The following is a 26,321-nucleotide window of genomic DNA, read 5'->3' on the forward strand; positions in this document are numbered from 1 at the left end:
CAAGATGTATTGTTCATTAAGGTAGAAAACAAAAAGGAAGGATCAGTAGTTAGAAAATATGACCTTGGTGATAGAAATAATGCCGGAGATTGCATGATTAACTTTTGCAAGACCAATGACTTCTTCATTACAAATACCTTTTTCAAACAACATAAAAGATGACTATACACATGGACTTCACCAGATGGAATACATAGAAATCAAATTGACTACATCTGTGGGAAGAAATAGTGGTAAAGCATATCATTAGCAAAACAAGGCCAGGGACAGACTGGAACATATCACCAATTGCTCATATGCAATTTCAGTCTGAAGCTGAAGAAAATTAAAACAAGTCCATGAGAGCCAAAATATGACCTTGAATATATCCCACTTGAATTTAGCGATCATCTCAAGAACAGATTTGATGAATTAGACACTAATGACAGAAAACCAGAATGGTATGTGGGATAACATCAAGAACAAACAGGAAGACTGCAAAAGGTCATTAAGAAGGCAAGAAAAAAGAGACTCTGAAGAGTTTCAGAAGAGACTCTGAAACTTGCTCTCCAGTATAGATGTGGTAAAGCAGATGGAAGAAATGAGGAGATGAAAGAGCTGAAGAGGACATTTCAAAGGGTAGCTCAAGAAGACAAAGTCATTATAATGAAATATGCAAAGATCTGAAGTTATAAAACCAAAAGGGAAGAACACACTCAGCATTTTTCAAGCTGCAAGAACTGAAGAAAAAACTCAAGCTTCAACTTGAAATTCTGAAGGATTCTTTGGGCAAAAGACAGAATGGTGCAGAAAACATCAAAAGAAGATGGAAGGAATACACAGAGTCACTGTACCAAAATGAAATGGTCGATGTTCAACCATTTGAAGAGGAAGCATATGATCAAGAGTGAATGATACTGGAGGAAGACGTCCAAGATGCACTGAAGGCATTGGCAAAGAACAAAACTCCTAGAATTGATGAAATACAATTCAAATCTTTCAACAAACTAATACAACATAGGAGGCACTCACTTATATATGCCAAGAAATTTGGAAGACAGCTACCTGGCTAACTCATTAGAAGAGATCCATATTTGTGCACATTCCAAAGAGAGGTGACCCAACGGAATGTGGAACTCATTGGTCAATATCAGTAATAAGGCTTGCAAGTAAATTTGCACTAAAGATAATTTTAAAAATGGATGCAACAGTACATTGACCAGGAACTGTCAGAGGTTCAAGACAGATTCAGATGAGGACATGGAACGAGGGATGGCATTGCTAATGTCAGATGGATCATGGCTGAAAGCAGAGAATACTAGAAAAGATGTTTACACATGGTTTACTGACTATGCAAAGGTTTCCTATTATGTGGATCATGGCAAGCTATGGAAAACATTGTAGAGAATGAGTATTCTGGAACACTTAATTGTGCTCATAAATAACCTGTATACAGACTAAGAGGCAAGTCGTTCAAACAAAACAGGGGAACACCGAATGTTTTAAAAATCAGGAAATGTGTGTGCCAGGGTTGTATTCTTTCACCATTCTTGTTCAATCTGCATACTGAGCAAAAAAACAAAACAAAAAATCCAAGAAACTGGATAACGTGAAGAAGAATGTGGCATCAGGATTGAAAGAAGTCTCATTAACAAACTGCAATATGCAGATGATACAGCATTTCCTTGCTGGAAATGAAGAGGACTTAAAATCCTTACTGATGAATATTAAAAACCATAGCCTTTGTTATGGGTTGCGTCTTAAAGAAAACAAAAATCCTCACCACTGTACCAATAAATAACATCATGATAAATGGAGAAAAAATTGAAATTGACTAAGATTTCATTTTGCTTTTATCTATTATCAGAACTCATGGAAGCAGCAGACAAGAAATCAAATGATGTATTGCATTAAGCAATACTGCTCAAGATCTCTTTAAATGTTCAAGAGCAAAGATGTCAATTTGAGGGGAAAAGTGAGCCTGACCCAAGCCCTGGTATTTTCAATAGCCTCATATACATGTGAAAGTTGCACAATGAAAAAGGTAGACTGAAGAAGAATTGATGTATTTGAGTTATGGTGTTGAAGAATATTAAACGTATCATGGACTGTCAGAAGAACAAATAAATCTATTTTAGAAGCAACACAGCCAGAATGCTACTTAGAAACCAAGATGGCCAGACTTGGTCTCTCATATGTCGGGCATATTATCAGGAAGAACCAGTTCCTGGAGAAGGATGCCATGCTTTATAAAGTGGAGGGTCAGTGAAAAAAAGGAAGACACTCCTGTTAACTTGAGCTGTGTGCATCTTGCAGACCAGGGCACAAATGTAGCTAATACTGGGGAGGGAAGTAGCTACAAAGTCTTCTCCCACAACCACTGGAGAACAGTAAAGTTAGGTTGTCCCTCGCTACTCCATCTGTTTTATCTTCAGGTACCTTGTATATTGTCATTGAAATAAAAGTGTGTATTACAACAATTATTTTTAAGCAAAAAATCTGTAGCAGATAGACAAATAACATATAAATCTTAAAATACTGTAAAAACAATGACATAGATTGACCCTAATTTTTGAAATGTGATTTTTATAGATTTTATAGGTAGGTGAAACAAAGAACCTTCCAATTTAAATCTAACATTAGATTTTGTTGCAGATTTTGTTCCTTGGCATTGAGCATAGGAAGACATGTGCAGTGAGATGTCTATGCTATCAGTTGACTTTCTTCATGAAACAAGTTTGTTAAAGGAACTATATATAGATTTTACTCAAAAGACTTCAAACAGTAAAAATTCTAACAAATAAGCATACCAAACTCCCCCCCCCCAAAAAAAAAAAACCCAGCCCACTGCCATGGAGTCTATTCTGACTCAGGATTTCTAAGGCTGTAAATCTTTACAGAAGCAAAAAACCTCATCTTTCTCCCACGAAACTGCTGGTGGGTTTGAATCACTGATCTTGAGGTTAGCAGTTCTTACCTTAAAGCACCACCAGGGCTAAATAAACATGCAGTATGATTTACAAAAGGAGCTCTGGTAGTGTAGTGGTTACAAATCGGGCTGCTAACCTCAAGGTTGGCAGTTTGGAACTACCAGCCATTCCTTGGGAGAAAGATGAGGCTTTCTGCTCCCATAAAGATTTACAACCTCGGAAACCCTGTGCAGGATCACTATGAGTCAGAACCAACTCCGCTGTACTTAACAACAACAATGATTTACTGAGTCCTGAGGTGGTGCTATAGGATAAGCACTGGACCACAAGGTTTGTTTGAACCACAAGGTCAGCTGTTCAAACCCACCAACTGCTCCTCAGAAACCCTACACAGGGTCACTATGAATGGGAACCTACTTGATGGCACTTAACAACAATAACAAATTATTTATTTGGAAGTATGATTCTCCCCATCCACAAATCAATTGGTGAACAGAAAAGTTGAACTGTTGTTATATGTCTTCGAGTCAATTCCAACCTATAGCGACCCTATATAGGGTTTCCAAGGAGCAGCTGGTGAGCTAACTATTATTATACTTCAAACCAGACTCTAGAAAGAATTGCTAGCATAGAGAGTAAACAATGAAATGAAAGAAAAGAAATCATAGGTAACTATTTTTATGTTCTCTGAATGGGAAGGATTTTCTCAATCTAAAATTAGTGCACACAAAAAATGTCAAAAAACCTGCTATTATCTGAATTCCTTTATGTGTTCTTTGCGATTTTACTACATTAGACATGATTATAAATGTGTGCTCAGAGATTTCTTCAGTTCTATGGCATTTTTCTTGTGAATGTCATGCATTCATCCGTTTTTAAGTTTTTTTTCATTATTCTGAAATTTTTGTACTGTTACTGTGTCATCGCCTTTCTTGAAAATTCAGTTTTCAATGACATGAGTTTTCCTGGGCTAGCTGTTTGCAGAAGAGTCCTTGAATAGCAGAAGGTGCCAGGGTTACACTTCAGGCTTTAAATCTTTCAAAGACTCTCTCTTTGTTGTCATAGGGACCACTGAGTTTGGCCAGTATGGCTGCTCTGGGAATTTTTTTGTGTGGCCCTGCTTTCTCTATTTCTCTGACCCAAGCAGTCTGGAAGGACTTATCTTGCCAGTTCTGCTGTCCCCAGAAAAGGCACTAGCTGCTGCAAAGAGAACAGAGCCCCTGCTTTCAAATGAGCCCTTCCCCTTGAAACAGTGTTTTTGCTGGAGCTTTCTGAGGTCTGCTAAGGGCCCTATAGGTACTCTCTGTGCCTTCTTCTCGACATTCCACTTTGCGGCTCTGCTTGGCTCAGCCCTTCTCAGTGCAGGTTTGTTGCTGTTGTTAAGTGCTGTCGGTTCTGACCCACGGCGACCTTGTATAGGGTTTCTGAGGAGTGGCTGGTGAGCTTGAACCACTGACCTTGCGAATCAAACTGACTTTGCAGTCTAGCGCAGTGCAGGTAGGCGTGCCATGGAATTGGTTCCTACTCATAGTGACCGAGGCTGTAAATCTTTACAGGAACAGAACGCCTCATCTTTCTCCGCGGATCAGCTGGTAATTTCAAACTGCTGACCTTGAGGTTAGCAGCCCGACTCAAAACCACTACACTACCAGAGCAGTGCAGGGTAGTGTTTATTAATTTTTAAAAAATCTTTTGTTGTTGCTGCTTGCATTTTCTCCTTGTTGCTTTATTTTTCAAAGGCAGAGAAAGATAATACGGCTACGTTTATAACTGTTGAGAAGCCGAATGCAATCTTGATTCTTATTTTTTTGTTCAGAACCTATGTCCCTATTCTCCCTTTGTTGTGACTGTCATCAGGTGGATTCCATCTAGAAGTTGTCAGAGTAGAACTATCCCATATGGCTTTTTTGGTTTGAGCCCTACTAAGAAACTTTTTTCATCTAATTTTCCTGAAATGAGATGAGAATGTCCCTTTTATCTTTTTCTTTTGTTTTGCTGAGTACATGATGGGCTCTTTTAATCTGGATACTTAAATGCTTCAATTGTGGGAAATTTTTCTTTTATTACTTTTTATATAACTATTATATAATATTATCCACAGTCTTTATCTCTTGCTGAGATTTCAGCTATTCTGGGAATCAAATTTTCATGAACTGGATCTTTGTCTCTTTTCTCTAACCAAAAAAAAAAATTTTTTTTTTTAAAAATATCTTCAGCTTTCTGAGTAATTTCCTTGTGGTGTAAAAAATGGTGTGGCAGGGGCATCTGGCTTCCTAACTTCCCAAGAGGGAAGGAGAATCAAGATCAACAACCCAACTGAAGCAGAGGTCTGATATACCAGTGGCTTCAAAAAGTTCTTGGAAAAATTCCACTATCTTTTAATTCCATTTTCCAATAAAAATTTTGAAGCCTCTTTGTACCTCCACCCTCCACCTTTTTTTACCAGTTCAAAAGCAGCTGTCTTCCACAGCACACCTTACTGACTTCTCTGCTGGGTTTCATCATTCGTTACAAGGAAGGCACAGGACTCACAGACCATATTCATAGGTACAGGGTTTACAGGTAAATAAATCCTTGAGGCTCAGGAAGGACTCAGTGTACATACAGTGCTGACATCTGGATAGCCTCTTGTCATCCATCAGTGCAGGCCTTCTTGGCCCTTAACCACTCTGATCTTTTGGGCCCCTTGGCCTGGCCTCTGCCCTGCTTAGTCAAGTATTACTAAATTACTATTTAGTAATTTATTAATATTTGTAATTTACTTGACTAAGTAATACTTGTAATAGTAAGTATACAATTAAAGCTCTTTAGTTCTATCAATAACTGTCCGGGGCACCCCATTATGCCAGTAAGTTTTGCTTCTTTTTATAATGAATACAGGCACAGTTTTAGCACTGCAGGGTAAACACTGGACTATGGTTGGTTTGAGTCACGAGGTTGGCAGTTCAAACTCACTAGCCACTCCTCGGAAACCCTATACAGGGTCGCTATGAGTTGGAACTGACTTGATGGCACTTAACAGGCACAGGTAATCAAAGAATCTTGGTTTGGCACTCTAAGATAAGTATTGGGTTACTAACGGCAAGGTAAGTGGTTTAAATCCATCAGGTTTGAGCTGGAACCAACTCAATGGCATTTAACAACAAAACAGGTAATCAGCTAGTATGTTTTCATGTAGATAGATAAAAACACATCTATGACATAAAAACATTTTCTCACTTAAATTTAAAAAATTATTTTGGTAAGTGTTGTTGTTGTTGTTAGGTGCCATTGAGTTGGTACTGACTCATAGTGACCCTATGCACAACAGAAGGAAACACTGCCCCATTCTGGGCCAACCTCACAATTATTGCCATGCTTGAGCCTCTCGATGCTGCCACTTGGCCAATCAATCTCACTAGGCATCGTCCTCTTTTTCTCTGACCTTCCACCTTACCAAACATGATATCCTTCTCCAGCAACTGGTCCCTCCTGACAATTTGTACAAAGTATGAGAGATGAAGTTTGGCCATCCTGGCCTCCAAGGAGCACTCTGGATGCCCTTCTTCTAACACAGATCTGTTTGTTCTTTTGGCAGCCCATGGCACTTTCAATATTCTCCTCCAACATCATAACTCAAATGCATCAATTCTTCTATGGTCTTCCTTATTCACTGTCCAGCTTTCGCATGCATATGAGGTTATTGAAAATACCATCCCTTGGGTCAGGCGCACCTTAGACCTCAAACTGTCATCTTTGCTCTTCAACACTTTAAAAAGGTCTTGTGCAGCAGATTTGCCTAATGCAATACATTGTTTGATTTCTTGCCGCAAGTATTGATGGTTGATCCAAGAAGAATGAAGTCCTTGACAACTTTAATCTTTTTTCCGTCGATAAGATTGTTGTTTATTGGTCCAGTGGTGAGGATTTTTGTTTTCTTTACATTGAGATGCAATTCATACAAAAGGCTGTGCTCTTTGATCTTCATCAGTAAATGTTTTAAGTCCTCTTCACTTTCAGCAAGCAAGGTGTATCATCTGCATATCGCAAGTTGTTAATGAGTTTTCCTCCAATCTTGATGCCATGTTTTTCTTCATATAATCACTTTCTCAGATTATTTGCTCAGCATACAGGTTGAATAAGTATGGTGAAAGAATACAACCCTGTCACACACCTTTCCTGATTTTTAAACTATTCAGTGTTCCCATGTTCGAACAACTGCCTCTTGGCCTATGTACAGCTTCCTCATGAGCACAATTCAGTGTTCCGGAATACTCATACATCGCAATGTCCATAGCTTGTCATGATCCACACAATCAAAAGCCTTTGTGTAGTCCATAAAGCACAGGTAAATATCTTTCTGACATTCTCTGCTTTCAGCCAAAATCCATCGGACATCACCAATGATATCCCTCAATCCTTGGTCTCTTCCTATTCTGAGTCTGGCTTGAACCTCTGGAAGTTCTCTGTCAATGTATGATTGTAGCCATTTCTGTAATACCTTTAGTAACAGTTTACTTGCCTGGGTTATCAAAGATACTGTCCGATGATTTCTGCTTTCCGTTGGGTCATCTCTCTTTGGAATGGGCACAAGCACAGATCTCTTCCAATCATTTGGCCTGATTTGGTCTTCCAAATTTATTGGCATAGATGAGTGAGTGCCTCCTGTGCTGCCTCACTTTCTTGAAAGATTTCGATTTTTATTCCATCAATTCCTGGTGCTTTATTCTTTGCCAATTTCTTCAATGCACCTTGGACTTCTTCCTTCAGTATCATTGGCTCTGGAGCACATGCTACCTCTTGAAACAGTTGAACAGCAACCATTTCCTTTTGGTACAGTGACTCTGTGTATTCCTTCCATCTTCTTTTGATGCTTTCTGCATCATTCAATAATTTATCCAGAGAATCCTTCAATAATGAAAGCTGAGGCTTGAATTTTTTCTTCATTTCCCCCAGGATTGAGAAATGCTGAGTGTGTTCTTCCGTTTTCGTTTTCTGACTCCAAATCTTTGCACATTTTGTTGTAATATTTGACTTTTATCTTCTCATGGATATTATCCTATCACAGACAGCGTTGTACCTCATGACTGATCTTGACATGTTCTTTTTGACAATGAATGCAACACCATTCCTCTTTAATTTGTCATTTTGGCATAGTAAACCATGTGGTTGCCAGATTCAAAATGGCCAATATCAGTTCATTTCAGCTCACTAATTAATGCCTAAGATATCAATGTTTAGGCAGTCCATTTCATTTCTGATACTTTCCAATTTTCCTAGATTCATACTTCATACATTCCATGTTCTGATTATTAATGGATGTTTACAGCTGACTTGTGCCCCATCAGCAAATGAAGGTCTTGAGGGCATTACTCCCATGGGCTTTACTCCATTTGCATCATCACAGTCAACTCTACTTTGAGGAGGCAGCTCTTCCCCAGTCACATTTTGAGTGCCTTCCAACCTGAGGGGCTCATTTTCCGGCACTATATGACAGTATTTCTATGCTATTTATAAGTTTTTCAGTTACTAAATATTCAAAAGTAGTTCGTCCCTCCTTCTCCTAGTTTGTCTTCGTCTGGAAGCTCATCTGAAATCTGTCCATCATGGGTGACCCTGCTAGTATTTAAAACACCTGTGGCGTAGCTTCCAGAATCACAGCAACTCACAAGCCACCACCATATGACAAACTGACAGATGAGTAGTGGTTGGTAAGTGTTGGCATGTAAAAAAAACCAAAAAACCCTACATTATTTTTGAAAGGCATGATCTTTGAAGGAAAAAAAACCCTCAGTATAAGTAACATCAGTGATCTATTTTATAGAAGAATGTGTGAACATTGAAAGAAAAAAATAAGTCAAACTATTTTTAATAGCACGATATATGAGAGGATTTTGAAACAGTTTTTTTTATCATTAGTGGTCTAGGCTTTCATGATAAGGTTAGCTTGGCCTGTTCCCCCTATTAGACCTGTAAGCCATCTTTCCTCATGCAAACTGGATACTAGAGCTTGGGTCCTCCACCCTATGTCTTCCTAGGTGTTTTATATGCTAGGGCTAAGTGATTGAAAGGGTTAGAACTGAACTTTGAACCACAAGGTCAGCAGTTCCAGCCCACCAGTCACTCCGCAGGAGAAATGAGACGTACTACTCCCTCGTAGTGGTTACGAATCGGGCTGCGAACCTTAAGGTCAGCGGTTCGAAACTACCAGCCGCTCCGCGGGAGAAAGATGAGGCTTTCTACTCCCGTAAAGATTTACACCCTCGGAAACCCTGTACAGGGTCACTATGAGTCAGAACCAACTCCACGGCACTTAACAACCTCAAGAGTCGATCTGACTTGATGACAACAATAAAGTGCTTGAAACTGGGTAAAGAACACTCCAAATTTCTCTTCTGTGCTTCAAATTCAGCTAACCTTCACCAAAAGGAATAATGGGGGGAAAATTAGTCCCCAATCCAGCTGACGCTCCTTCGCATTCCTTCTTCCTTGAATACTTCGGTAGTTGATTTAATCCAAGCAAGAAAGCCCACAGGTCCACGGCGACACTATTCGCGTCGATTTGGAGGAACGCATGCGTAGTAGATTGGGGTCCTTTTCTGCTCCTCTCCATCGACGCCAGAGAGGTCTTTTGGGCGCGTGGAACTACAATTCCCAGCAACTTTCGCGGCCAGGGGGAAGAAGGATAGTACTACGCGAAAGAAGCTTCCGAATAGCGGGCGACGCTACCCTTTGCTCCTTTTGAAAGCGACTTTACGCCTCTTTATGCCTGCGGCGGCGTCGGCTGCGTCGACGCTAGCAGAGGGGCGGGGCGGGGCTGAGCTAGGTGGTGCTGGGCGGGAAGGGAAGTCGTGGCGGTGGCGGAGGCTGCAGGGACAGCGGCAGCGCTGGCACCAGTGGCGGTGGTAGGGGCGGCGGGAGCAGTGGTGCTGTAAGGCCGTCGGAGAAATGGGAGACCCAGGGTCGGAGGTGAGTAGCCTTGGCTTTCCCAGAGCCAAATCTCGGAAGGTTTTGTTTCTCGCCCGGCCTGCGTGAGGCCTGGAACTCGGCCGCAGACGCGGGGCCATACAGCTTCAGCATCTCGGGCCGAGCCCAGCTTTCGGGCCTGGTGCCTACCTGAGTGAGGAACCAGCAGGCAGCAACAATGGCCGCCTGGCTCCCTTCACGGGCTCCGGAGTTCCTTGTTGCCCCTGCTGTGCCCGTGGGCGCGACATTTTGAGACCAGATTACTCAAATAGTGAGCATGCATTTTTTTATGGGTAGTTGGGGGGATTCTTGGGGTGGAGGATGGTAAGTGGGTTTCAGCGTTCGGCCCACAAGGTTCCAAATAACCCACTTGTTCTTAGTGTGGTTCGCGTGGATTGTGCTCAAGCTTCCTCAAAACTGCGTGTTTTAAGCGTACCTTCCGGGAAAATCTCGACCTGCAAGTATGCAAGTAAAGACGAGCATGTTTTGGCTTATTTTTGTAGATAATAGAATCTGTCCTTCCAGCTGGACCTGAGATATCTGAGTCACCAACGGATGAAAATGAAGATGACATTCAGTTTGTTAGTGTGAGTAGCAATGATACTGTCCCCCTCCCCTCCCAGATTAAAACACTGGTAAGCCTTTATGTAGTTTCATACCTTACATGTTCATTCACTCACTGTTCAACCAGCTCTAGTAGCGTAGTGGTTACAAATCAGGCTGCTAATCTCAAAGTCATCTGCACTTCCACACTACCAGCCATTCCTTGGGAGTTCCCATAAAGATTATAGCCTCCAAAACCCTATGTAGGGTCTCTATGGGTCTGAACTGTGACTCCACGCCACATAACCACCACCACTAGTATGCATTAGCTGGCCAGGAGCTTGGCGGACTAGGAAATTTACAAAAAGTTTACTAGCAACAGCAAAAGCCATCACAAAGACCTTGGCCAGAAGTACATGTTGTATACTTCATCATGCCTTTTCTGCCTTCATTTGGAGCCATTTAACATTGAATTTAGACAAAATTCTGTTCTCTGAGTTTGTGATTTGGAGTGAGTCAAGAATATTTTTTTAGAAAAAAGACGCAGGAAGAAATGCATTTGCTCCTTATTGGGAAGAATACTAAGTAGGTAGGAAAGAAGTTGAGAGGAAAAAGGGATGCAAGAACTCAAAAGCTTAACTTTGTGTAGCTAAGGCATGACATAACATAAAGGGTTAAAGACATCATTAACCTTTGAGATCATCATGTTACAGCATAATACAGTTGATGTTTATAATGAGGATCCCTGGGACATCAGGGAACATTTTACTGAGTTTATTCCCTTTGTAGAGTAGTTTTCAAGGGTTACTATGTGCAAATGTGCAGATTCCTGGCCTTCACGCCAGACTTGTTTGATCAGAATTTCATGGGTGGGGTCTAGGAGTCTTCATTTTGGAACATAGAATCTCTGAACCACACTTTGAGAAACATCAGTTTGGAAATACATTTTGGGATGTGTTTTTTATCTAAAAATGTTATTTTTTTTTTTTGAATTATTGTACCATCAAGTCAGTTCTGACTCAGAGCGACTCTTTGTAGGATTTCCGAGGAGTAGCTGGTAGGTTTGAACTGCCAGCCTGCATTTAGCAGTCCAGTGTTTATCTTACAGGTATCTCAGCTTGTGAACCCTATTGTACTACTCAAACCACTCTATCTGGTATAATGCATTGGACTGCATGGTCAGTTTGAACTGCAAAGTTGGCGGTGCAAATTCACCAGCCGCTCCTTAGAAACCCTATACAGAGAACTGACTCAAGGGCACTTAACCAACAATAGTTAGTTGAGATTTTATATTAAAACTGTATAATGTTTCTTTACTAGAAGGCATGCTCATGTGTGTTTCTATTTGTTGCTTATTGTAACACTGGTTATTAAACACTGTCCTCCCCAACTTCCAACATTAGGGTCGTTTGGTGTTAAATTGTTTGGTGTTGCAGTTTTTAGCGTAGGAGTCTTCAAGATTGTTTTCTTAGCTTTCTTCCTCATTGCCAGTACATGCTGTATTCATTCCCTTTTTAATTAGAAATTTTCAGGATTGGGGGGCAAGGGAAATGAATTGTGCTCTGATCCTTCTTTCACTTTGGACTGCTGAAGTATGGTCAGTAACAGGATTTTATGACAACTTAGATATTTCACGTTCCCCTGAATTGTGCTATGTATGTTAATGTGATGTTTGTGCATGTAAAACTAGGAAAAACACACTTTGTAAATTATGGGTCTTTGTGAAACAGATGGAACCTATCAAGATATGTCAAAAATAAGTATTTTTCTAGTACTGTGAGGAATATAGAATTGCATTGCAATTTCTGACAGGATGAATATATAAGCTTGTGTTCAGCTGAGATTTAAAAATACTCTTAATTTAAATTTTACTTTACATGTAGAGAATCTTTTGTGTTTTTGTTTCAGGTGTAAATAATGTACAACCAATATTTTGTATATCCTACTTGATGTGGCCTATTATATTTATCCATAATTTCAAGTGTAAGTTTGGGTTTTGACCAAGGGTATTATGTGCATTCAGTGGATTACAGTTCTAGCCATAACCTATTAATATTCCCTTTGCTTTAAGTGATACTACTTATAAGATAATTAATGATCTTTTTTTTTTTTTTTTTAAATCCGGAGATCAAATCTACTATTTACCTTAGTAACCCAATCATATGCTTCTCTAGGTTAAGCTTATTGAGTAAAGATGAAAAACAGCTTCCTGCATCAGAGTTCTTCAGATCAAAAAGCATTATGATGTCATTTGGTTTACTCAGCTTTGGATTTCTTAGCCCTTTCTTATTCTAATTTCCCTACCTTTTATTCACATGATGAATTAAATCTTTTAAGGAAATTGCAAAATACAGTTAAGCTGAATACATGATGAAGAAAAGGAATGATAGAGATTTTGTTGTTAAGAGCTGTGGAGTTGGTTCCGACCCATAGCAACCCTATTTAGGGTTTCCGAGGAGCAGCTGGTGAGCTTTCCATTCAAACCGACTTTGCAGTCAGTACAGTGTATTTAACCCATAATGCCACAGTGCAAAATTGAGTCCATTTAGTTTAAATTTATTCAAATGTAACATACATACATATATAGTTCACAGTTATATGTGTTGATATTTTTTTGTAAAGCCAATAAACAGTGCCCAAATCGAGAGACAGAGTGTTAGCTATAGAAAATCTTTCATTTAGGTTTGTTCCTCTCATTTTCTGCTTATTCAGTCACCATTTTATGTCTGCCTTTGAAACTGCAGGTGTTTTAAGAAATTTTCTCCCTGAAAACTGTGTAGCTAAGAGCTGATGATAAGTTTGTTCACAGTGCCACTCTAGATATAAAGGTATAGATATAAAAGTACAAAAAGTACTCCACGAAAAAAAACAAAACAAAACAAAAAAAAAAGTACTCCACGAAACCTAAGATTATCTTGATGACAGCACAGTAGATAAAGGTTTCAACTGAAATTATTTCTATAATGTAGAATTATTCTTTGAAAATATGGGACTAGTCAAGGAAATCTATCATTTTATCAATAACAATAGGAGCTCATAGGTAAAGTGTGTAAAGTTTTGTAGTATATGAGATTCTGAGGCAAAAAATGTGAGCTTTTTTTGCCTGGATATATTGGGGCAGTAATTCTCTCACCAGCTGTCTTTTGGAAACCCTGTACAGGGTCGCTATGGGTCAGAACCAACTGGACAGCACTTCACAACAACAACAATTCTCTCAAGGTCTAAAAAGAATGTGCATGCACATAATATTAAAAACCCTGAATTAAGTCAATTCTGACTGCTAGCTACTCTGTATAGGGTTACTGAAGAACAACTGGTGAGTTTGAATTGCTGGCCTTGGAGCTCATAAAATCAGTTGCAAATATATTCTCAGTGTTAGGAAGGGAGATGAGATAAGAGGTGAGAACTATGTAAATAGCTCCAATAGAACTACAAAGTTCTTTTATAAAAGAAAGGGCACAGGATTTTCATCTTTGTTACTTTTGAATAGATAAAGGACATTTTGAGTAGAAAAAAATAAAGGCATCAAAACAGGAAAGCTGAGTGAAATGTGTAGTTCTAGAGGATTTTTTTTTTTTTTCTTTTAATGAGTCAAGGAAGGATGGGATAGACAGTATAAGTCTAGAATGCTAGACTAAATTTGAGCTCTAAAAGTAGGCTGTTAGGAGCCATTGGAAACCTTTGAACTCTACAGGATTGCCAATCTTGTAGATATAAGGGTTGGGAGGAGAATTATTTAGGGTTTTAGATTAGATTTTTGCATCTATAGCTAAATTCATATTCTTAGTGTTTTAGACTAGGTTAAACGACTTTCTTTGTAAACTGTATCTTAGTATGTTGTTATATGCCATGGGATCTGTCCTGACTCATAGCTGTGCTGTACAGGATTTTCGAGGCTGTAAATCTTTACGGGAGCAGAGAGCCTCATCTTTCTCCCGCGGAGCAACCGGTAGTTTCGAACTGCTGACCTTGAGGTTTACAGCCCGATTCGTAACCCCTGCGCCCCCAGAGGTCCTTTAACGTAATTTTCCAATTAGTAGGTAATTGGTGTTTTGACTTTGTCTGAGAATCAGTTTCTAATAACAGGCAGGAAAACTTTGTTTCACTGAAAAAAGTATATTTTAAACTTAGAATAGTTAATAGCTTCTGATACTATGCTTACATTTGTGCATCTACTCCTAAATTGTATGCCCTTTAGAGTAATATCCTTTGATTTTGTTGTTGGTACAGAGGGATGAGATTGACCATTGACGATTTAATGTATAGAATACATAATTCGAATAATAAATACCTTGTAATTGAAGGACCAAGGAGCTCTGGTAGCGTACTGGTTACGAATTGGGCTGCAAACCGCAAGGTCAGCAGTTCAAAACTACCAGCTATTCTGCGGAAGAAAGATGAGGCTTTCTGCTCCCGTAAAGATTTACAGCCTCGGAAACCCTGTACGGGCTCGCTTTGAGTCGGAAACGACTCCATGGCACGTAACAATAACAACAATTGAAGGACCACATGCGTTTATACTTTCTAAGACTATAAGTATTCATTATAACTGTGGAGATAATTATTTTAACTGTTTGGAAGAATTGATAACTTAGTTTTGGTCAATATTACAGTTCATTCAAAGGTGGGAGCAATATAAGATAGTTACTGTGTTCTTATTGGAGAAAGAAATTCTTACTTAAAAAACCTATGTAATGTTCACTTTGACATGTTATTTGTACTGTGAACTGCTGTAGAATTTTAATGACCACAGTCAGTTATATGTTTAGAGAACAGATGTATATCATTCAGTTTTCTCATCTCTTAAGTAAGGTACTAGTAATTTTGCTTGTCTTGTATGATAATTGTGGAAATTAAATGATACAGTGTACATGAAGAACTTGACACTATCCTGGTACAGAGCACAGTCAAACCAACAAGTTGCTATTGAATTGACATCAACTCATGGTGACCCCATGAGTGTCAGTCAGAGTTGTTGTTAGGTGCCATCAAGTCAGTACTGACTCATAGCGACCTTATGCACAACAGAATGAAACACTGCCCGATCAAGATTGTTGCCAAGATTGAGTCTATCGATGCTGCCACCTTTGGGGGTCTTCCTCTTTTTCTCTGACCCTCCACCTTACCAAACATGATATCCTTCTCCAGTGATTGGTCCCTCCTGACAACATGTCCGAAGTATGAGAGACAAAGTTTAGCCATCTTGGCCTCCAGGGAGCACTCTGGCTGCACTTCTTCCAAAAAGGTTCTGTTTGTTCTTTAGGCAGTCCATGGCACTTTCAGTATTCTCCTCCAACACCATAACTCAGAAGCATCAATTCTTCTACGGTCTTCCTTATTCACTGTCCAGCTTTCACATGCGTATGAGATTATGGAAAATACCATGGTTTGGGAATGTTAGAGTAGAGCTGTGTTTATAGGGTTTTCAGTGGCTGGTTTTGCTGAAGTAGATTGCCAGGCCTTTCTTCTGAGGAACCTCTGAGTACAACGTCTAACTCTTTTCAGTTAGTAGCTGAGTATGTTAACTTCGTGCACTACATAGGGACTCATACAGGACTCAATAAATGTTTTATCAATGCACAGAATACTAAAACATTTTACTTACTCTAATTATGGGGAGGTGCTCTATATCTGCTGTGAAAATTAGCTAATGTGTATATTTATTTGTATATAAGTAGTATTTTCCTTTAATGTGCTTATCTTATTTTTTCCACTTTGACTAATTTGTCATTCTTAAATATATTAACGCTTTTCTTTCAACCACTCTTTGACTTAACATACCTGATAAGTTGTCAGGCGCTGTCAAGTCAGTCCAAACTCATTGCAACCTTATGCACAACAGAACAAAACACTGCCCGGTCCTGCACCATCCTCACAATCATTGTTAAGCTTGAGTCGATTACTGTGCTAATCCATCTCGTTGAGGGTCGTCTTCTTAGTCATTGACCCTCCACTTTACCAAGTATAATGTCCTTCTCCAGGAACTGGTCCCTCCTGATAATATGTCCGAAGTATGAGAGGCAAAGTCTAGCTATCCTAGCTTCCAAGGAGCTCTCTGACTGTACTTCTTCCAACACAGATTTGTTTGTTCTGGTGGTACTTTCATATTCTCCAACACCATAAATCAAATGTATCAGTTCTTTTATGGTTTTCCTTATTCAATGTCCAACTTTCACATGCATATAAGGCTATTGAAAATAACCTTGGCTTGGTCTTCAAACTGATATATCTTTGCTCTTGAGCACTTTAAAGAGGTCTTGTGCAGCAGATTTGCCCAATGCAACGTATCATTTGATTTCTTGACTGCTGCTTCCATGAGTGTGGATAGTGCATCTAAGCAAAATGAAGTTTCTGACAGCGTCAGTCTTTTCTCCATTTATCATGATGTTAGTCATTGGTCCAGTATTGAGGATTTTTGTTCTTCTTTACATTGAGGTACAGTCCATACTGAAGACTGTAGTCTTTTATTGTCATTAGTTGTTGTTTAGTGCCATTGAGTCGATTCCAACTCCTAGTGATCCTGTATTAGGGTTTCCAAGTGGTGAGCTTGAACCACTGACCTTGCAGTTCAAATGACTTTGCAGTCTAAGGCATTAGCCCACAGCGCCGCACTAGGATTTTAAGTCCTCTTTGCTTTCTGCAACAAGGTTGTATGATCTGCATATTTCAGGTTTATTAGTAAGTCTTTCCCCAATCCTGATGCCACATTCTTCATATAATCCCACTTCTCGAATTATTTGCTCAGCATGCAGGCTGAATAAGTATGGTGAAAGAATACAACACTGGTGTACACCTTTCCTGAATTTAATCCATTCAGTGTCTCCTTGTTTTGTTCAAACGACTCCCTCTTGGTCTATGTACAGTTTTCCTCATGAGCACAATTAAGTGTTGTGGAATGCCCATGCATCACAATGTTATCTGTAGGTCATCATGATTCAGTCAGTTGAAAACCTTTGCATTGTCAATAAAACACAAATAAACATCTTTCTTGTAGTCCCTACTTTCAATCAAGATCCATTTGACATCAGCGATTATATCCCTAGTTCCACAACCTCTTTTGTATCTGACTTGAATTTCCGGTTGTTCCCTGTTGATGTATTGCTGCAATTGTCTTTTAATGATCTTCAGCAAAAGTTTATTTGCATGTGATATTAATGATATTGTATGATTTAACATACAATAGGTGGGTTACCTTTCTAGGGAATGGCACAAATTTGGATCTCTTCCAATCAGTTGGCCAGATAACTGTCTTCCAAATTTCTTGACATAGACAAGTAAGTGCATCACTTTGTTGAAACGTTTCACTTGTATTCTGTCAGTTTCTGGAGCCTGGTGTTTTGCCAATGCTTTCGGTGCACCTTGAACTTCTTTGTTTAGTACCATTGGGTCTTGATCATATGCTACTGCTTGAAATGTTTGAACATTGACCATTTCTTTTTGGTAGACTGACTCTGTATACCTTCTACCTTCTTTTAATGCTTTCTAGACCATTCAGTATTTTGTCCATGGAATCCTTCAATATTGCAAGTGAAGGCTTGAGTTTTTCTTCATTTCTTTCAGCTTGAGAAATGCTGAGCTTTTGGCTTTCTAATTTCAGGTCTTTGCATGTTTCATTATAATACTTTGTCTTTTCGAGTTGCCCTTTGAAAATTTCTGTTCAGCTCTTTTAGCTCCTCATTTCTTCCATTTGCTCTAACATCTGAAGAGCAAGTTTCAGAGTCTTCTGACATTTATTTTCGACTTTTCTTCCTTAATGACTTTTGCTTTCTTTCTGTATGTTGGTCTTGATATCATTACACAGCTCTTCTGCTCTTTGGGCATTAGTGTTCAATGCATCATGTTTGTTCTTGAGAGATGATCTCTGAATTCAAGTGGAATATGTTCAAGGTCATATTTTGGCTCTTGTGAACTTTAATTTTCTTAATATGCAGTGTGAACTTGCAATTGATGGTCTGTTCCACAGTCTGCCACAGCCTTGTTTTCGCTAGTTATATGGAGCTTTTCCAGCATGTCTTCCTACAGATGTAGTCAGTTTGATTTCTGTGTATTCCATCTGATAAGATTATGTGTGTAGTCATTTTTTATGTTGATAAGCAGTAGGTGCTCAGTAATTATTTTTGAGTGAATTAGATTTTCTAAATAACTTTGTTTCACTTTTGGATTTTGTATTCTAATAATTTTTTTCTCTCTTAATTAGTATGAAAAATAAATGGATTTTGTAGTTGAAAATTGTTGTATATTAGCCTAATGGTTCACTCTAGTAGTCATCTGCTCCCACCTCTCCTGTTCCTTTTCTTATTTTTGCAGCTACTTTGTAGTCCTATTTGTGACCGTTTTTCCAACCATTCATTTTTCTCCCCTTGCCCATTCTACTTTTTGCCTTATAGCCTGTCACCTTTCCATGTTCTCTGCTCCACCTCTATATTTCTGATAATCTGAAATGTGTACTGATTTGCTGTATATGTGAACATATAATAAAATTGTTTTGCCACGTTTAACTTTTTTTAGTTGAGTTTTTGTATTTCTGATTCTTGCCTCACCCGAATGCACATTTCTTAAAGAGAGGAAGCTAAGCTGAATTGTATGAGTGGGAAAAATTGTTATATTTTTCTTTTACTTCATTCTTAACAACTATCCAAACCAGAAATCGATAGAAGATATGATTTTAAGAGTATTAATACCAGGACTAGGTTTTTGGGGTCAATGCATTTATCATATATTAAAGAATATCTTGACCGCCTTTTCCTTTTTTGATTTAATATACATTTTTTTTACAACAAAGGCAAAAATCTTAATTCCTTTATTATAAGATCTCTAACTAGAATCTTTGCCCTTGGTTTTATTTTTGTGGTTGGACCACTATGGGTAAGAATATCATTTTCCTGGTTGCGCAGGAATCATAGCTTAGGGGAGAGATAAGTTATCCTTGGGATGTCATTACACTCCATCTTATCTTGTCTGGAGTCTCTAGGTGATGCAAGTGGGTAATGTTCTTAGCTTCTAACTGAAGGATTGGAGATTTGAGTCCACCTTGATGTTCTTGGAGTCCTGTTGTGGCATTGTAGGGCTAAGCACTGAATTGCTAACCACAGGTTTGCTGTGATTTGGAACTAATGGTTGATGGTATTTAACAGCAGAGGTGCCTTGAAGGAAAGACCTGACCATTTACTTTATAAAATACAACCATTGAAAACCCTTTGGGATCACCATTAGTCAAAATTGAATTGAGGGTAGCTAGTTAACTTCTGTCTGCTAACTCTAGAACCTTTATTAGTTTTTAACAACAACATATCGCTTTACTTTTCAGTCCTCTCTCAGTCCCTTAATTGTATTCTTAAGTACCTTTATCTTGCTTCCAACTATAACTAAATTTCTTGGAAGAACAGTCTTCAGGACCTTTACTGCCTCTGTCTCTGCTCCTTAATTTTTTTAGTTCCTGTCTTCTATTTTGCTTTCTAGTACTTTCTTGATAGTTTTCTCTCAAAAAAAATATTCGCTTGTTGCCAAATTTCACTGGCGTTTTCATGGTGCTTAATATCTTTGGCTTCGCAAGTTTCCATTCAGGGTTTCTGCATCTTTAGTCTTTGAGTTAATGTATTCCTTGTTCTTCTCCCACCTCTGGTTGACTACATAGTTCTTCCTGAGTCTTAAGAGTCCAGCATTTACTCAAGAGCCTCCTGACTCTCTTATTTCTACTCTCTGCTTTTCTCTTGGCAATATCATAGCTTCAGTTTAGTTTTTTAGTTTAGTAGTCTTATGTGATGCTATAGGATAAGCACTCAAATGCAAGGTCGGTAGTTCAAACTCACCAGTCTATTCTTGGAAACCCTATACAGGATCGCTATGAGGCGGAACCAACTTGAAGGCACTTAACAATAACAACAACAGGATAGGGAGCTGCAACAGAATAGGGAGCAACAACATGATAGCAGCTCCCAAATCTCTATTTCCAGCTATTTTCTACACCCACATTATAGTCATCCTCTTTCAGGTTTCTGGCAGACACTCGTGTGTGTATTATTGGTAATTAAAATTCATTTTATCCAAAAGAACATGAACTTTCAGTTTTTGCATTCTTAAATTTTGTTAATGGATTTAACATTCTAGTCACTAGCATAGTGGTTTCGAATCAGGCTGCTAATCTCACGGTCAGAAGTTCGAAACTACCAGCTGTTCAATGGGAGAAAGATGAGGCTTTCTGCTCCTGTATAGATTTACAGCCTTGGAAACCCTGTAGAGGGTCGCTATGAGTCGGAACCAACTCCATGGCACACAACAACAAGTAGTCACCCTAACTTGAAACCTTAGAGGCCACTTGTTAAGTCTGTAGAGCGGGTTCATGGCGACTTTGCATAGGGTTTATAGGAACAGTTGGTGGGTCCATTGCTTATCTTGCCACACCACGCCAGCACTCCTAGAGACCACTAAGCACATTGTTTTTTGGGGGATTCTGTTTTTGATTTAATATCCATTATTTTGTACCAATTTTACCCTATATTTTCTTGTTTATGTACTATCTCATTGTTTCGTTTGCCAACATAGCTTCAGTTGTACATTATTTTATACCTGGTTTAATTAATTAATCCTGGCTTGCCTATTCTCTAGACTCCTGTCTGTGACTATACGTAACTCATCTGTATGAAGCACAGCTCTCATAATTTTATTTGTATTTCAGTAAAATTTATTCATTTCTTTTTTCTTATAGAATGAAATGTTGGCTTTTAAGCTTAGCATTTAAGGTCTAGTTTATGATGATGGCCATGGTATTTTCAATAATCTCATATGCATGCAAAAGCTGGACAGTAAGGAATAAGGAAAACAGTAGAAGAATTGATGCTTTTGAGTTATGGTTTTGGAGGTGAATATTGAAAGTGCCATGGGCTGCCAAAAGAACCAACAGATCTGTGTTGGAAGAAATGCATCCAGAGTGCTCCTTGGAGGCCAGGATGGCCAAACTTTGTCTCTCATATTTCAGACATATTGTCAGGAGGGACCAGTCACTGGAGAAGGATATCATATTTGGTAGGGTGGAGGGTCAGAGAAAAAGAGGAAGACCCCAGCAATGGATTGGCACAGTGGCAGCATCAGTTGGCTCAAGCGTGGCAATGATAGTGAGATTGGCCCAGGATCAGGCAGTGTTTCATTCTGCTGTGCATAAGGTCGCTATGGGTTGGTACCGACTGATAGCACCTAACAACAACTATGATGATGGCAGTATGAATGGAAAGGATTGATAACAATCCAGGCTTGATGCTTGGTTCTATAGGGTTTGGGGATGATGCATAGCTATTATATTATAACATTATAGTAAAAGAACTCTGTTTTGAATCTGGATATTCATTCCAACAGTATTACAGATTATATCTGTATCCTTGTAGCGCTAGTCTTATATTATTTCCTTTTCCCTAAGGGATCCACATAACACTAATATTCTATAGGGGTTTAGGTTCATTCTTTTTTTCTCTTGTTTTTATTTCTTATTTATGTTCTCTAAATATTTGTTGTATTCTTTTGTTCCTGGCTATTCTGTGCCACCCATATAGGCTTCCTCTTTAGAGGAATACTTGGCCAAATGCAATAAAAAACAAACACTAATTGTTGTAAATATTAGTTCGATTTTAATAATTGTTTTGGCTTACAAATTTGCTGAATCCTTTTTAGGAAGGACCATTAAGACCTGTTCTTGAATACATTGACCTGGTCAGCAGTGATGACGAAGAACCTAGCACCTCCCATAGTGATGTAAGTACATTACATTTGCTTAGCATTTCTTTCTTTATAACGTTTAAAAGGCATGCTCTAGAGTTACCAGGTCAGTGATGGCTGTGTTTGGGAGCTGTATAGTGTTTTAGACAATGCCCTGTTTGTGCTAGAATAGTAGTTCAAGGAAGGAATTCTTTGCCCAGAACAACTCCTACTTCCAGTTTTGTTTACTCTACTTCACTGAGGATGTGAAAGGATAAAATGAAACAGGGATGTTCTAAGCCCTGGATGTAATATAAGATAAAGAGGAAATGAACTAAAACTGCAAGCTTTTTGGTTCCTCTTGCCCTCCTTTCCTTTCCTTTTCCTCAGGTGCTCTACAGAACCCAGTCCTATACTTCCAGAAACACATGGCTACAGAAAATTTGTTTTTTCTTGGAAGGATATGTGGAAAGCCTTTAGAAAATAGAAAGTGGAGGAAGCATTTACAAGTGATTAATTCAGTCATCACACCTTCTAATTCTCTCTATTCCCCATGTTTGGGGTTATTCCTTACCTGTGACTTATTGGTCATGGGTTTATCTCCTGAATCCAATGCTTCTTTTACTATGAGAATCAAACTAGCTCATCCCTTTATAGCAGTCTTGTGTTTCCATTTGTCTTTTTGCCTTTTCCCAGGCTTCTGTTAATGAACTGTTTTCTTCATGGATTAGAGTACACCTTGCTCTTGTCCAAGGTGTCCAAAAAGCTTCTTCTTCTGTGATATAAGGGACTGAGGCTTGGATTTGCATCTAGAATTACCTGGGTTTGAGTTCCAGCTTTACTGTTTATTAGTTCTGTGACTTTGGATAAATCTTTAACTTCCATTTCTTTATCAAATGAGAATAATGCCTACCTCACAGGGTTGTTGTGAGGATAAAATGAGATGAGTATGTTAACCTGTGAACTACTAACCATGAAGTAGAACTATTGTTATTCATGGACAGTGATTGGCAGGGCATTTTTAAAGGGGCATTAAAATGACTCTGCAGTGGGGGTGGTATTGAAATTTTTTTCTCTCTGTGGATGTTTTTTCATGTTCTCTCTGCCATCATTAACTTCTACTTGCTGATCTATATTTGTTGTATGGGATTTTTTTCTTGTTATTACCAGTGATTTCACTGTATCTTATCTCAGTGTGGGACGAAACGGCAGGCCAGGGTGGTACCATTTGAATTGGGCATGTTTTCACTCTTCCCTTATTCATGGACAGAGTCCCAAATTAATGCCAGCAGTTGGTATTAGGACCATTGGGGTATTGAAGATTGTGTTTGATTTCTGTGGTCATCCTGCTGACCTTTATAGTGAATTATCTCTTTCATTATTAATTATAATTATTTTTTAAAAATTGAAATTCTGCTTACTGGACATCTCTCCACTTGAAAGTTAATATATTAAAAGCATATTTTTTTTCTTCCTTGGTTTTCTTGTTCATGTGGATAACCCAGAGAATGCCTGAATCTAAGGTGCCATCCTCTGAGAACCATCGCCCAGAAATGTGCTCTAGCTGCAGTGTTCCTCTTTCCATTGGAGACCGCAGCTTCTCCTCTGGGAGTTGCTCCATCAGTCCACAAAGGATAGTTTCTCAACCTTCCTCTGTTGAGAACCCATTGGAGAACCAGAAAAATGATCAAAATTATTCAGATACTAAGATCTCTGAGACAGAGGCATCTAACCCATCAAAAAATATTCAGACTATGCCTTCATGTCCACTTCTGGTCTGTCAAGAGTCTTTGTCTTCTTTGGAAATCAAGAAGGATTTACTTAGAGAGTCTTCTTCAAATTCACAGCATGGACAGGATGCCATCCTCTACCTCCAAACACAAGTGGCTGAGATGTCCCGAGTGATACGTGATCTACAGTCCAGGAGCTGTTTTAGATTTCATCATTGTAGGCCAAGTGAGAACTCCTCTATTTCTTGGGACATCTCCAACTCTAAGGAGGAAAATTTATCCACAGTTGATGAAGAGACTGACTGCAAATCCTCCTCCACTGGTAACAAAGGGCAGCCCTCTGACTCCAACCAATCAAGTTTCACAGGTCTTTTGAAGAGAATGGAACAAAGAGGTGTTATAAAGAGAGTGTCATTACAACCTGAAGTAGAATCATGTGATGGGAAATCTGATTGTGTCACCACCAAGAAACGGTTGGTTCCTCCATTGCATCCTCTTCTGAGAATTGCAACCACTGAGGTTTTTAAAGACCCTGCTGATTGCCATCCTTCTTCCTTCATGGGACACAGGGTGTATCCTGTGGCTAAGGACACCTCTCCTTTCCAACCAAATCCACCAGCTGAGGGTCCCATTGTAGAAGCACTAGAACACAGCAAAAGAGGAAACACAACATCCCCTCTAGATTCTACCTCAAAAGAAATGGAGATCATGGGTTGTAGGTTTTACCACGCTGCTTCTATTGCAGCCCGAGCTGCTAGCTACATGGCTTACATGACTCAATATCAGCGTAAACTTTGGGAAGACATGGAGGATCTGGTCCATGACCCAGAGTTCGACCGAGGGAAAGCAAGATGTATAATATCTGATGGCATGGATGCAGGTCTTTGGCAGCTTTGTACTACTAGAGACATAATGGACTCTGTAGTTAGAGTTATGGCCATGGCAATAGACTACAGACGGCAAGCTTGGCTCCGACTTACATCTCTAACTAAGAAAACTCAAGAGAAAATCTCACACTTGCCTTTTGATGGTACTTCCCTTTTTGGACAACATGTGAATGCTGCTATTGCTGAAGAAAATAGTATTAAAGAAAATGACTATAAAGATCACAACAAATATTCCAACCAACATCGATACTTTTATAGTCATGATCAGAAAACACATTATCACAATAGAGGATACTCCAAAGGAGATTGGTACAAATCCCGAAATCACCCTTATAGATATAGAAAAAAAGGAGAATCCCCAGAACGCCATGGGTACAAGAATTAATCTTTTGTTCAGAAGAACAGCTATCCAAGATCCTAACTATTTCACTTACTCTTTCCCACTAGAAGAGGATCTGTAAGTAGGAGGTCATCTCAAAAGTTGAATTCATATCTGGAATAACCATAGCTGATGTGCAAATTCTAGACGTTTGAAATGTAATATATAATAAAGAGACTCATGTTTTCTTGATAAAGTGAGCGTTGGAGACTTTCGTCTGAAGAGGGTTGAACAGAGGTCTTCTTGTCCATTATTTCTGGTCCAAAATAAATTCAGAAGAGGGTACTTGGGAATCTGAATTGTCTTGTAATATAAAATATCTATAGATTTGTTCCTCAGGAAATCCTGTTGGTAAACTGAGGGCTATTAGATTTTGAAGGTGAAAAAAGCCTACTATTGGTTTCTCTTTACTAAGACAAGATGCAAATTCTTCATATTTAGATCATCAGTACTTCCTTGTGTGGGCTTCCATTTGATAGGTTTTTGCAAAAGATTTGTCAAAATCTTTTTACATTAGGATTACCAACTCAACAAGAGTCCATTCTACTCTCAAGCTCTGTGAGACTTTAGAATGAACCATGAAGCTGTATATCAAGAATTAAAATTCAGATAAATAAAATTTTGCCAAATCCAGTTTATTTCAGTATAATAGATAGATATCACAGGTTTAATATGGATACCAGCGGGAAAAAGATTGTTCTGCATATAACATCTCTGCAGAAATTTTCAGAGTTAATTACCATCAGTGCTATTAACCATCCCTACTCATCAAGCTACATGTGAGAGAATTCTTTGTTGTTATCAGTCTGAATGGTCTTTGACCTATCAAGCTCTGAGACCCAGTCCTGGTGATTTCTCCCTATATTCTGGGACTTTGACTAAGCTGGCCTTTGTAAACAAATCTACTTTCTAAACAATGAACTCTTTTAAGTTTGATAATTGACCACACTATTAACTCCAAAAAAAAAAAAAAAAAAGAGATAGTACATTATATGCCTGGAAATAATTTTATTCACATATGCTAGGCATGCAAATGTGAACTCTTAAATCAGAGCAAGAATCCCAGACATACCAGACAGTCTGGTCCCTTTATTATGACAGAGGGATTTCTCTCTGGGGTGCTGAGCAGTCTTTATGACCTAGAGCATTGGGGTATAATAAAGAGAGGAAGTCACACAGTTCTGGTTTGGATATATGTTTTAATGGTGATAGCCATGGTGTCTTAAAAGGTTGAACTCAAGAA

The 26,321-nt window shown here is 38.9% G+C and overlaps 1 protein-coding gene across 1 annotated transcript; it reads left to right on the forward strand.

The window, feature by feature from the left end:
* Positions 1 to 9,836: 9,836 nt before the first annotated feature.
* On the forward strand, positions 9,837 to 25,084 carry LOC102821095. The gene is made up of 4 exons (XM_006835740.1): positions 9,837 to 9,857; positions 10,358 to 10,441; positions 22,059 to 22,139; positions 23,588 to 25,084. The coding sequence occupies exons 1-4, from the start codon at positions 9,837 to 9,839 to the stop codon at positions 25,082 to 25,084; spliced, it is 1,683 nt and encodes a 560-aa protein (XP_006835803.1).
* Positions 25,085 to 26,321: the final 1,237 nt, after the last annotated feature.

The sequence above is a fragment of the Chrysochloris asiatica genome, unplaced genomic scaffold (assembly GCF_000296735.1).
Source record: "Chrysochloris asiatica unplaced genomic scaffold, ChrAsi1.0 scaffold00019, whole genome shotgun sequence".
In the NCBI taxonomy this organism is placed as follows: domain Eukaryota; kingdom Metazoa; phylum Chordata; class Mammalia; order Afrosoricida; family Chrysochloridae; genus Chrysochloris; species Chrysochloris asiatica.

Coding starts and splice junctions, on each gene's coding strand:
- LOC102821095 (XM_006835740.1), top strand. CDS start 9,837: ATGGGAGACCCAGGGTCGGAG. Junction 9,858..10,357: donor TGGGAGACCCAGGGTCGGAG/GTGAGTAGCCTT, acceptor TTATTTTTGTAG/ATAATAGAATCTGTCCTTCC. Junction 10,442..22,058: donor ATGACATTCAGTTTGTTAGT/GTGAGTAGCAAT, acceptor AATCCTTTTTAG/GAAGGACCATTAAGACCTGT.